Source organism: Ruditapes philippinarum, unplaced genomic scaffold (genome assembly GCF_026571515.1).
Source record: "Ruditapes philippinarum isolate M1 unplaced genomic scaffold, ASM2657151v2 ctg3933_1_1_1_1, whole genome shotgun sequence".
NCBI lineage: Eukaryota > Metazoa > Mollusca > Bivalvia > Venerida > Veneridae > Ruditapes > Ruditapes philippinarum.
In genome coordinates this window covers 242,269-255,158 of record NW_026858416.1, presented here as the reverse complement: position 1 = coordinate 255,158, position 12,890 = coordinate 242,269, and the positions used below count along the sequence as shown (strand labels likewise).

Sequence of the window (12,890 nt, the reverse complement as noted above, 5' to 3'; positions counted from 1 at the left end):
GAGGTTTATGCATGTATGTAAATAAATCAGCTTGTAATGTTACTGTACTTGGTGATACCGGGAGACTTCCTATGAGTGTTTATTGCATCTTAACAGTGCATTAAATATTGGATAAGATTATTAACTCTACCTAAACTTAAATATACCAGACTCTGCTGTGAAATGCTTGTTTACTTTGATAATTTAGAATACTGCAATTGGGCTAGCAATTTAAGATTGAATTTATATGAAAATAGTTTTGGCTATCTGTGGGAAGCAAAATATGTTGTAAATCCCAAAATGTTTGTTATTCATTATGTTCAAAGATTCAAAGATCAATGAATGAAATGTTGGTCTGCTAGATGTGCTGAAACAAGTAAAATGTGTCATTATATAAATTTAAGCAATGCTTAGGTGCTAAAAAATATATTAAAAATATAGATTTTGAAAAATTTAGTCCAACATGTATAGTTCGCGGGTCGCAACATCGACCGGTCATGGGGGAAGTATTAAATTTAAATCTAACAGGAGATGATGATGAATTTTTTTTCAGGATTTACTCTTAGAGGGAGAAAATAATATTTCATGGACACAGTAACTGATGGTTATACCGCAAGAGCTCCTGAATTATGAAATCTGTGCAGACATTTTTCCTGGCTCTGCTATGTTTTTAATTTTATATAGCCAAACATATTGTAGGCCTACGACGATCGCCCTTCGTATAAAAGACAGGCATCTATATAATATCAGTTTGTAAAAAATCGGTTGGTTTTGCAATCGAACTATTGTTACAAGTAAATTTGGTAGAAATTGAACTAAGTTGTGGGAAACGCAATTCGTACTTCAGCTATTTATTTGCAAGCATTGATGACACATTTTATGTATTGTAGAAATATTCTTGAAATGTTGCTTATCTTATTATTCTATTCGGGCGCAAAGGGCTCTTTTAATATAGTAATACTGTATACCGCCCCTCCTCCACCCACATGCATGTGGCACAATCATGATAGATAGCAGTTTGTAAAATTGAATACAAGAAGTCTGGGGCAGAGTGAGCAATAAAAGATGATATTGCTGTTTGCATGATCTGAAACTTATAAGATTATTTATTTCTGTTGAAGTATCTTAAGGCTTGGTCATTTGTCAAGACAGCGTTTGTAATTACTCACTCTTATAAATGAATGACTGTTAAAAATAAATTTATAAAAGTTACGTCAAGCTATTTTGGTCCTGCATGTTTGTAAAATTTCTTTATCAGGAATCATTTTGTTCAGACTTTTAGGTTAACATTTGTACCAACATCATGACAATGAAAGGACCAGTTATGGCTCAGTGCTAATTTGAGAAAAAATGTTTTCCATTCATGATGTCTGTTTATGTTTTTGTTCAGCTTACATATATTTTTACTCCATAAGAGTTTAAATCCCAATATGGATTTTTGATTCTTTTATGTGAAAAATCTATCAAGCTAGCTTGCAGAAAAACTTCGTAAGATCTTGGGTCATTGTATTTTTTCTGTTGTCTTTACTAAAATTATTAAACGTTTTATTAAAAGGGGCTATGACCCTTCTATATTAAAACATACCGCATGCTTAGTGTTCAACCAATTTACAGTTGGACGCTACGCCTTCCTCTTTTGATTACATCTGACGGACCAAGTGGGAGACTATGATGGACAGTTCTTAAAGCCCTACTTGTGTCCCTTGTTGTTTTCTCGTCTAGGGTAAGTATCTTCCCATTTGCCCCTAGTTTTTATTTAGTTTATTAATCCCCTCCCTTCCCCGGATCTCCTGCCCCCTTTCCCTGTGCCCTTTGACTTTATGGGCCTATTATTCAATCATTTATTTGCTATATTTTAGCTCCTTATCAGTTACTTATTATTTATGATTTTAGTTACTAGCCTGCCCATGCTCTGCCTTGTACCATGTCCTGTTTTTGTTTAGGGTCCTCCTGGGCTCCTTGCCACCGGCTCGGGTGGGGGTAACGTTCATTGAACGCCGCCTTTCCTTGTTGATCTTGTTTATCACATTTTATCTAGCTGATAATATAAACAGTAACAGGATAAATCCTGCCAGGGGCTTTGGATTTTTTTCATATGTTGAAGCTATTCAGCTAGCTTATAGAACATCACTCAGTTGCCGATTCATGCCGGTAATAATGCAATGAGGGGCGGCCGAGATCTTCCTTACCAGTAAAGCTGGAAAGTTGCCATTTTGACCTTTACATTGACAGTGTCAAATAAATCCCAACAAAATACTAGAAAAGTACCAAACTTGATAGACAAATCTCATTTCTATACCATTTATATTCGAGTGAATTCAGTTTAGTTACTCCTGAAATCGCACGTTGCTATTAATAGCAATAACAAATAGAACTTTCTATATGGAAAAAGACGATATTTCCAAATGGCTTAACAAATTTTGGTAGTTTTGACAGTTTTGTTTTTGTATTTATTTAAAACAATAACAGAGAAACTATTTTGCTTGCTTTATTTGCTTGCTAAATTTAAATCTTAGATAAAGACATTTTTTTCATAGATAAAATGGGAGTAAAGGGTTTACTTTAAACTTTTAAGACAATGCTCACTTTACTTCACAATAGGCACTTGACTCTAAAATGAGTGTAAAATCAGATATCAAAGTCATTGAAGTTGGATTCATATGTTGAATGTTATTTCAAAATAATATTGTGATAGAAAATGTAATGACAGGCCTATATTTTGACATTTGATTAAGTTTGATACACACAAGCAATATATGATCATTAAAAACTAAAGTCTTCATACTTTCTTTTTGTTTGATCCCATTTTATTGACTAACCAGTAAGCCAGAAAGGAGCTTACATATATGGAAATTTGCTGCATTGTTTCTTGCCCGTTGTTGAAGAGAAAGCAAGTAGCATTTTAATGCTTGTTGAGGTCTGTTTTCCTGTTCCAAACATTGCCCTAAAATGTTTAGGGCTGTTTCCCTATGTCCAAGATTTTCATCAGTTTCTATGGTTCTTATAAGTTTACTAAGTGCTTGTCGTTGATCTTGATGTCTTTGCAGATGACGGTAGATCTTATATTGTAGGAAGTACAGGAAAGGTAGAGAATCAACAACAGCCCAGTTCATCCAATAGTCTCTATACTCATCTCTGTTTATCATTTCATCTTGTGTAGATCTGAACATTTCATATTGTAGTTCATGAGGAATACAGTTGATCTCTTTCCGTATAAATCTAACACAAAATGCTGTAATGTGTTTGATATAGGACTCACTTTCTTCACTACATATCCTTTTGATTTCTGCTGTAAGTGTATGTATAGGCTTTGTCCAGCAGCCACAAATAGGTACAACAGGATTAGAATAATATTGTTCTTCAGTTTGTCTCAGAATTAGTTCAGCTTTTTCCATATCACCTGTACTGTAGAACTCTGAAACCAATTTAAGTCTGCTAGAAGAGATATCTGAGTTTAAACCAGCTGATAGCCAGACCAAAGCTTCAGGTGACACTTGATTATTTTCACCAGTGCCGGATAATGCTAAGAAAGATCCATATGTAGTATAAAGAAAAGGTGCTAGAAGCTTGAATGCAGCATGTTCTAATCTATTACCATTATTACTGAAGTTCATCAATTTGACTACAGCTGGCTTTATTGTTCTTATGTTTTCATTTTGAAAATGTTTTAAAACAGTATTAAACTGCGCACAAATGTTTGTTGCAATGCCTATATATCCCAAGGTCAAAACTTGTTCATATATTTCAAGAGAGGAAAGAAAATAGTAAACTCCATGTGGTACCCTGTTCAGTTTAACTTGAAGTCTACAACCAAGATTATCAATATTAATACTAAGTAACCATTGTCCATCATTCTGTATAAGTTTACAAATATTTTTTGAAAGTTCATGCTTTGTCTCAGCTGTAAATTGCCCTGCCATCAAATTATTTTCCAGTATAGTCGAATGTGAACAACAGTCATTCTGTACACAACTGTGTAATTTCAATAAGCAGTATGTTAAACATATAAATAAATTATTATCTTTCCATACACTTGGCTCGGTGTTTTCTATACAATGTAATAGAACTGTTTTACACATGAAACTTGATATATTGATTTCGTCTCGAGGATTCAGGAAGGATTTAAGAATAATTTTCAATAACACATAGCACCTTATTTGTGTAATATTTAAATGTAACATCAAACATCTTTCTGCCAAAGATGTAGATATTCTCCATTCCAGTTCAGGATATTCACTGACCTTACCTCCAGTTGGAACAACAAAACACCCAGTCCTGGCTGCATATCTTCTCATGTCTTGTGTTGGCCATCTGCCAATACCTTGTCTATTTAACCAACCTGATGCTGATTGAGGCCATGATTTACATGAATAAGCTAACACAACGTCTTTATCAGAGAATCCAGGTTGTCCTTGTTCAGCAAGTGATGGTCCATGACCTACAGCACCCTGAATGACACCATTTATTACTGTGTTTTTATACAATACTTTTCTACTTCTATCATTCATATGGTGTTCATCAGGAACGACAGTTACAGGAAGAGGTGCATCATGTTGAAGCATTTGTAACAGACAATACCCAGGGGTCGTGTTCTCATTCTGTATCATTAGGTAATTCACTTTGTCTTGTTCCCACTCCGACCAGTCTTGAATTATATTGTAATTATTATCACAGATTAAAACATCAAGGTCTGAACCAAGTCCTATAGTAGTTGTACCTTCACTCTGACTACCTAGAAAATATTCAGTAACATTTAGATCAATTACTCTGTCTATGATATTATTCATAGTCTCTTTCAGCATGTAATTTCTTCTCCTTCTCATCACCATTCTTTCATTGACACCAATGTCATGTAAAACCTCTGATAACATCAATGATAGGTTTTCTCTGTAGTCTGGTTCTTGAAACATTCTGTAATATATTAGTAAAAGGAAACTTGTTTCAGTCAGCTGACAAAATAATTTTGTCATATACTTCTATGTCTTACTTATTTGTCCTTTATGTCCTAGACAGATCAGAACAGAAGAGTCGATATGCATTACATGGACATCATGAAACTTGCCTGGGAAAATATAAAAAATATTGCATTTTTTTTTCTCTATATGTTGTGGTATTTTTCTTTATTTTATACATTTGAATATTTGTGTGAACGAGTTACACTAAAATTAAACACTCATTAAAATATTCATGTTACACCTTCGAACATAATTCATTCAATATTAATGTGAAATTGTGTAATATTCCTTTTCTGTGGAAATTGTACTTTTCCTTTCAGTTTTGAATGAAAATGTAAAGGGAAATAAACTTACTTGTATGACATTTAAATAATGTACCTTTAAGATATTAATAACACAACAATATATTCTAAATATACATGATAATATAAAACATTTATTATGTATATTTCAATTTAATGGAAAAAGATAATTCATTTAAACAAATATGTTAATTTTCATTCCCAACCCCAAGTTTCTCACTGAAATATTCCATGAAACACTTTTTGACATCATTCATACTATATAAACAAGTAAAAAATTGCTGGGAAATGCAGCAATATGATTGTCACGGCGGAAAAAAAATCTCAAAGGCCTTTGTAGTTATGCTCTGGACAAAATTAAGTATGAAAAATAACAAAGGGCAATAACTGAAAAATAATGCACGGTAGGTTAAATGTCTTGTGTGCTGCACTCCTCCTCAATGAGATATATCCACCTAATAAGTTTCAAGTTGATACCTCTAACACCTTTTTGAGATTATTATTATTATTATTATTATTATTATTATTATTATTATTATTATTATTATTATTATATACCACATTTCTATAGCACTCTTTTCATAAATAATAAATGTTCAAGAGTGCTTTACATAAATCCGATAAAACATAATCATATATATATAAGACATAATGAACAACATTAATTAAGTAAACCTATTAAACAATAATGATAATCTAAAACCATTAAAGGATGGTAAGAAATACAGACACATTTAGTTTAAAATCAAGGCTCAATTAATAATAATTGAGATAAGCTCCGGACAAAAAGTATGAAAAATAACAAATGGCAATAACTAACAAAATATAAAGGGTATTATTCTTGCGCACAACATTCCTCCCCAATAAGACTTATCCACCTATAAAGTTTCATGTTGACATTTCAAAGACTTTTTCAGAGATATGCTCCACTCAGGTGAAAAATTTAGTATGGAAAATAACAAAGGGCAATAACTCAAAAATTATGAAGGGTAGAGTTATCACTCTTTTGTACTGCATACCTCCTGAGTAAGATCTATCCACCTATGAAGTTTCATGTTGAAATCTCAAATGCTTTTGTAGTTATACCCTGGACAAAAATAAAGTATGAAAAATAACAAAGTGCAATAACTGGAAAAACAATGCACGGTATGTTATCATTCTAGTGTGCTGCAATGCTCCCCAATAAGATCTATCCACCTATGAAGTTTCAAGTTGTTACCTCTAACATTTTTTTTAGATAAGCTCCGGACAAAAAGTTTGAAAAATAACAAATGGCAATAACGCAAACATTATAAAGGATAGAGTTATCATTCTTGCGCACAACATTCCTCCTCAAAAAGATCTATCCACCTATGAAGTTTCATGTTGACATTTCAAAGACTTTTTCAGAGATATACCCCACTGAGGTGAAAAAATTAGTATGAAAAATAACAAAGGGCAATAACTAAAAATTATGAAGGGTAGAGTTATCACTCTTTTGCACTGCATATCTCCTGAGTGAGATCTGTCCACCTTTGAAGGTTCATGTAGATATCTCAAAGGCTTTTGTAGTTATACCCTGGACAAAATTAAGTATGAAAAATAACAAAGGGCAATAACTGAAAAATAATGCACGGTTAGTTATCATTCTAGTGTGCTGCACTTCTCATCAAAAAAAGCTATCCACCTATGAAGTTTCAAGTTGTTACCTCTACCACTTTTTTAGATATTCTCCGGACAAAAAGTAAGAAAATAACAAATGTCAATAACTCAAAAATTATAAAGGTTAGAGTTATCATTCTTTCGCACAACATTCATCCTCAAAAAGATCTATCTACCTATGAAGATTACATTGACATCTCAAAGTTGTTTTTTTTAGTTAATTTATGCTCCACTCAGGTGAAAAATTAAGTATGAAAAATAACAAAGAGCAATAACTCAAAATTTAGAAATGGTACAGTTATCACTCTTGCATTGCACACCACCTGAGTGTGATCTATCCACATGAAGTTTCATGTTGATATCTCAAAGGCTTTTTGAGTTATGCTGTGGACAAAAATTGAGTTTGAAGAATAACAAAGGGCAACAAAGAAAAAAATATGCAGCGTAGAGTTATCATTCTTGTGCACTGCACTTTTCCTAAATATGATTTATCCACAAATGAAGTTTCAAGTTGATACCTCCACCTATGAAGTTTCAAATTGATACTTTTTGAGATATGCTCCGGACAAAAATGTAGAGTGACGGACGGAAGGACAGACGGATGGACGGATGGAGACTAATTCTATATCCGTCTTTTCGGCGGGGGGTAATAAACATTTTCTTGCTCATATCTAAAGGAAACTCAGAATTTTGCTCACAATAACGTGACATGAATTCTGAATGAAGTTTGATGTTGTGGTAAAAACTGATTTAAGGACCAAATTAAGTTATTTTACAACCTGGTATGGTGAATGTTAATTCTGAAACGCATATAGAAAAGTCTTATTTTAGAGAATTGCGGAAGAAAAATGAAATGATTAAACAAGAGGGCCATGATGGCCCTGAGTCGCTCACCAGAAACAACTGCTTTTCAGTGTTGGAAATTATTTTTCAAAAGAACTTGCTGAAAGGCAAGTCCAGCTCTTTCGGCAGTTCAGCTCGATCAACTTTAACTTGCCCCTTTAGTAATATACTTTCACAACACTGATTGTTTTAGCTTTTTTTCTTCATAATAAACAATAGGACCACTAAGATGGCCCTTGATGACTCATCTAACCCATCATTTCATTATTCACTATAAAAATTGTAATATTTTGCCCTAATATTTTGGAAAGGATTTGTTAAAATATGTATGTTGCAAGTGTGTTCCTATGAGACTATGTAGAATAAATGCAGAACAACTGACCACTAGAGCAGGATTAATTTTGATTGGACAATTTTTTTTTAAAACTTTTTTTGAATGAAAACACAAAATGTCACATGCAAAACATGTAAGGTGTAGATGTTTGAAGTTCACAGTTTGGGACAAATTTTTTTTTATACATTCTGTATGGTAACATAACTGTACCTCAAAAAAAGACAATAGGTCAAACATTGTAAAAAAATATGAAAAGTAGGCCAGTTAATATCAAAAATCAATTCAGCATCAGAAATTACACCCCTAGTCCAAATTTCAAGTCTGTATGTCAAGAACACAAGAATGAAAGTCAAATTATATCAAAAATATCAAAAGTAGGTCAAAATTCATTTCGGCATCAGAATTTACAAACCTGGTCAATATTTAAAATCTGAATGTTAAAATACAAGACAGTAGGTCAAATGATGTCAGTAATACCTAAAGTAGGTCAGCTGGTATCAAAATTGAATTCAACATCAAAAATTACACAAATTACACCCATGGTCCAAATTCAAAAAAAGTAGGTAAAGCGATATTAAATATATCAAAAGTAAGCCAGTTCATATCAAAATTCAATTCAGGAACAGAAATTAAACCCCTTGTCCCTTGTTAATTCAACAAAAAAAAATGAAAAAATTACAATTTTTACAAAATTCAATAAGAGAATTGAGCAGTTAAACTCATCTTTCATAGTAAAGTACAGGAGAAACAAATTTTATGTTTCTTTAGGCCTATTTTTTTCCTGGTTAATGACCTACAACTGACCTTACAATGATGCAATAGTCCGAATTCCAGAGCTGAAATATATTTACACATCATAAACAGGTCATGACCCAAGCCAATGAAATTCATGAAATTCTTGCTGAAAATGTCTTATTTGGATAAAAGAATGAATATACTATGTACAAGAAACTGCATATGCTATTACAGGCAATGTAAAGATGGTCTTTTCTATAAAAAAAAAAAAAGAAAAAAAAGTTTTTGTAATGACACTATCATTATATTTATACTATGACCACGAATAGTGTTAAGAGTTTAAAACATAAGATATCTACTTTGTGTGAAGTCAAAACACGTATATTTCATATTTATATTTATAAGGAGACTGTGTATCCATTGTCAATATTTTTTTCATATTAAAATTAGAGCTTAGAATATCTTTAAACTTTAATTTAAAGAAATGCTAGTGCATTTAAGCTTTAGCTTTAACAGGACCAATCAAATTAATATTAGCAAACTTGATTAAAGACTACCTAAGAATGCTACTGACAAAGTTTAATGATCATCTATCAATTAGCTCTGCAGATGAAGATGTCTAAAGGTTTTTCTATTTTTAGCCCTAGAGACCCCTAAAAGGGGCCAATCAAATTAAGATGAGCAAACTTGATAAAAGACTACCAAAGAAGGCTACAGACAAAGTTTGGTGATCATTCATCTATTAGTTCTGTAGAAGCAGATGTTTAAAAGGTATTTCTATTTTTAGCTTTAGCGGCCCCTACAAGGGGCCAATCAAATTAATATGAGCAAACTTGATAAAAGACTACTTAAGAATGCTACAGACAAAGTTTGGTGATCATCAATCAATTAGTTCTGTAGATAAAGCATTTAAAAGTATTTCTATTTTAAGCTATAGCGGTCCTTAAAAGGGGCCAATCAAAATATTATAAGCAAACTTGGTAAAAGACTACCCAAGAATGCTACAGACAAAGTTTGGTAATCATCCATCCATTAGTTCTGTAGAAAAAGATGTCTAAGGTTTTTCTATTTTTAGCCCTAGAGACCCCTAAAAGGGGCCAATCAAATAAATACGAGCAAACTTAATAAAAGACTACCCAAGAATGGTACTGACAAAGTTTTGTGATCATCCATCTATTAGTTCTGTAGAAGAAGACATTTAAAGGTATTTCTATTTTAAGCTATAGCGGCCCTTAAAAGGGGCCAATCAAATTAATATGAGCAAACTTGATAAAAGACTACCCAAGAATGCTACAGACAAAGTTTGGTGATCATCCATCAATTGGTTCTGTAGGAGAAAATGTCTAAAGGTTTTCTATTTTAAGCCCTAGTGACCCCTGAAAGGGGCCAATCAAATTAATATGAGCAAACTTGATAAAAGACTACCTAAGGATGCTACAGACAAAGTTTGGTGATCATCCATCAATTAGTTCTGTAGAAGAAGACATTTAAAGGTATTTCTATTTTTAGCTATAGCAGCCCCTACAAGGGGCCAATCAAATTTATATGGAGCAAACTTGATAAAAGACTACCCAAGAATGCTACAGACAAAGTTTGGTGATCATCCATCAATTGGTTCTGTAGAAGATGTCTAAAGGTTTTTTCTATTTTTAGCCCTAGTGACCCCTAAAAGGGGCCAATCAAATTAATATGAGCAAACTTGATAAAAGACTACCTAAGGATGCTACAGACAAAGTTTGGTGATCATCCATCCATTAGTTCTGTAGTAGAATATGTTTAAAGGTTTTTCTATTTTTAGCTCTGCTGAACCCTAAAAGGGGCCAATTGAAATGACATGAGCAAATTTAAGTGTGACTATCACAAGGATGCTACAGACCAAATTTTAGTTAAATCTGCCCAGCAGTTTCAGAGAAGAAGATGATTGTTGACGCATGACGACGGACGCTGGAGTATCCCTCTTTGTTACTAATAGCTCACCCTGGGCCATCGGCTCTGGTGAGCTAAAAAAAGAAGACAATTTAAGTTCTTAATTGCAAATATAGAAACTTAGGAATGTAATGTTCAAAGACATTTTACACGTGAAAAGATTCACTCCGAGAGAGACATAGATCCGACATGAGAACACATTTAGTCAAAATATGTTGTCCCTTCGTGTTTTCGCATTTTGAGGCGAAGACGCGAAAATATTTGGATGGCGTTAATCAGCCACCATACATAATCCATTCAAGGCGAATTTCTCAAGCATGTCGAAAGGATGTCCGGAAATGTGTTAATATAAATCGCTGATATTTCGTGTGTTGATAAAAATACTGTTTAGATTCTATATGGTTTTGAAAAAAAAACTGTTTCTATGTAACTTTTCACGGAAATGGGCTGTACAATGATTGCGTAAAAACAATAAAATGTCGGCTGTAGAAATCGAAAGGCATTTTGTCACGTGACTTTTGCCCATGCTACCGAAAACTACCCATCACAATATCACGGCGTTGAGACGCCGTGAAATAAGAAATTGTGTATAAAAAGGTTGGAACTTACTTTGAATGTTGAATTTTATGATAAACATTCCTATTGGTCCAGATAGGTGGAATTTTTTCTTTTTTTTACTTCCTCTTTTGGTTTTGAATGATAACGTGATGGGAAATAAACCGCTTCTTCTTCACTACAGTTGTTATGAGCGATAATTGAATAATGTCCCTTTGTATATATAAACAGTAAGAATACAATTAATCGGACATAGTCGGGACTGGACAAAATTTACTTATTATCAAGGATTCAGCTTTACTGAGGATTTTAAGCATGGACATTCTGAAACAAAAACAAACATTACTATAACATTGATTTTAGGAAGTCAAACATGATATATACAACTATAATTAGATACATTGTCTAACCTATTTCATTACAATTATCTTAAAATGAAAAAAAGTGTTAAAACCAAAATATAATTTCCTAACTATTGCATTATTGTCTGCAAGAAACGAAAAGAAACAAATAAAAATCTATAAAAATTTACCTTCTTTTCAAGAATGTAATTGTCACTTACTTTAATTAGCGTAATCCGTAATGTAGTGATTTTGCTGTCATGATGATATAGACTTAATATGTACATATCTCAACATAAGTAAGTTAAGAATGTATTAAAACATAATATCTTTTAAGCAAAAAACATAAATTAATTATGTTATTTAAAGAATGACAATACTTTCATCAGAAATCTTAAAGGCACATAATAGACAGAATTAAGTGAGTCAATAATATTGAAGAAAACACAAATTACACAATATATATTTGGAAAAAAAAATTGTTTAAATGCTAATTGACATATTTTCATCATTATGTAACTTCGGTTGCATAGCCAATTAATTTATCATGATGTTTATCCTGGTAAAATAGACAAATTAAATAGTGTTTTTTTATGAAGTAAAAAAGGCCGATGTAGGTTCAGTTTTTTAGGAAAACTGCATGATTTTCAAGAAAATTCCCATTGAAAAAGAGCCTTTTATAGGCCTCTATTATATAAGGTGAAAAATCACTGGTCTTTCTTGTGTATTTTCATCGTTTAGTCGAACCCGACTTTTGAACTGGTCAGCTTTTAAGCTTTGATAGGATACTACATGTATCATGTATATTTGTGAAGTTATAAGCAGAAAACAATCCAACAAAATTATTATGTATGTCGTATGTAATCAGTATTTGATTTACTGTTAAAAATCACAGGTTTGCCAAAATAAATGTAAAAATAAATTTGTTATAGTAGAAGTGATGTGACCTGAATTCCTTTCGTTGAAAAATATGTTGAACAAGATCAACAAGGAAGGTGGCGTTCAATGACCGCAACCCCAACTTGACCCAGCAACAAGGACCAGTGGCAAGAAGCCCAGGAAGACCCAAACAAAAACAGGACAGGGCACAAAGCAGACCACAAGTGAAGCCATGTGAAAGCTGAGCTAAAAATAGAAAGTCAGAAGTCGAAATATTTCTTCAGGATCTATTTTGTCCTTCTGAAGAAATGGTTCATATAAGATTATGTTTCTACATGTTAAAGGCCCATCTCAGAAATACTTTTAATTTTATTTATCAAAAGCTTTTAATTTTAGTGTA

The 12,890-nt window shown here is 32.6% G+C and overlaps 1 protein-coding gene across 1 annotated transcript; it reads right to left on the bottom strand.

The window, feature by feature from the left end:
• Nucleotides 1-2,453: 2,453 nt before the first annotated feature.
• On the bottom strand, nucleotides 2,454-11,346 carry LOC132753141 (uncharacterized). Its single transcript, XM_060743582.1, has 2 exons — nucleotides 11,325-11,346; nucleotides 2,454-4,890 (listed from the first exon to the last, which is right to left on the bottom strand). Exon 2 carries the CDS (start codon nucleotides 4,887-4,889, stop codon nucleotides 2,787-2,789), a length of 2,103 nt encoding a protein of 700 aa, XP_060599565.1. The 5' UTR covers nucleotide 4,890; nucleotides 11,325-11,346; the 3' UTR covers nucleotides 2,454-2,786.
• Nucleotides 11,347-12,890: the final 1,544 nt, after the last annotated feature.

Bases quoted from the DNA above. Each gene is read 5' to 3' on its own strand.
- LOC132753141 (XM_060743582.1), bottom strand. From the start codon at position 4,889: ATGTTTCAAGAACCAGACTACAGAGAAAACCTATCATTGATGTTATCA.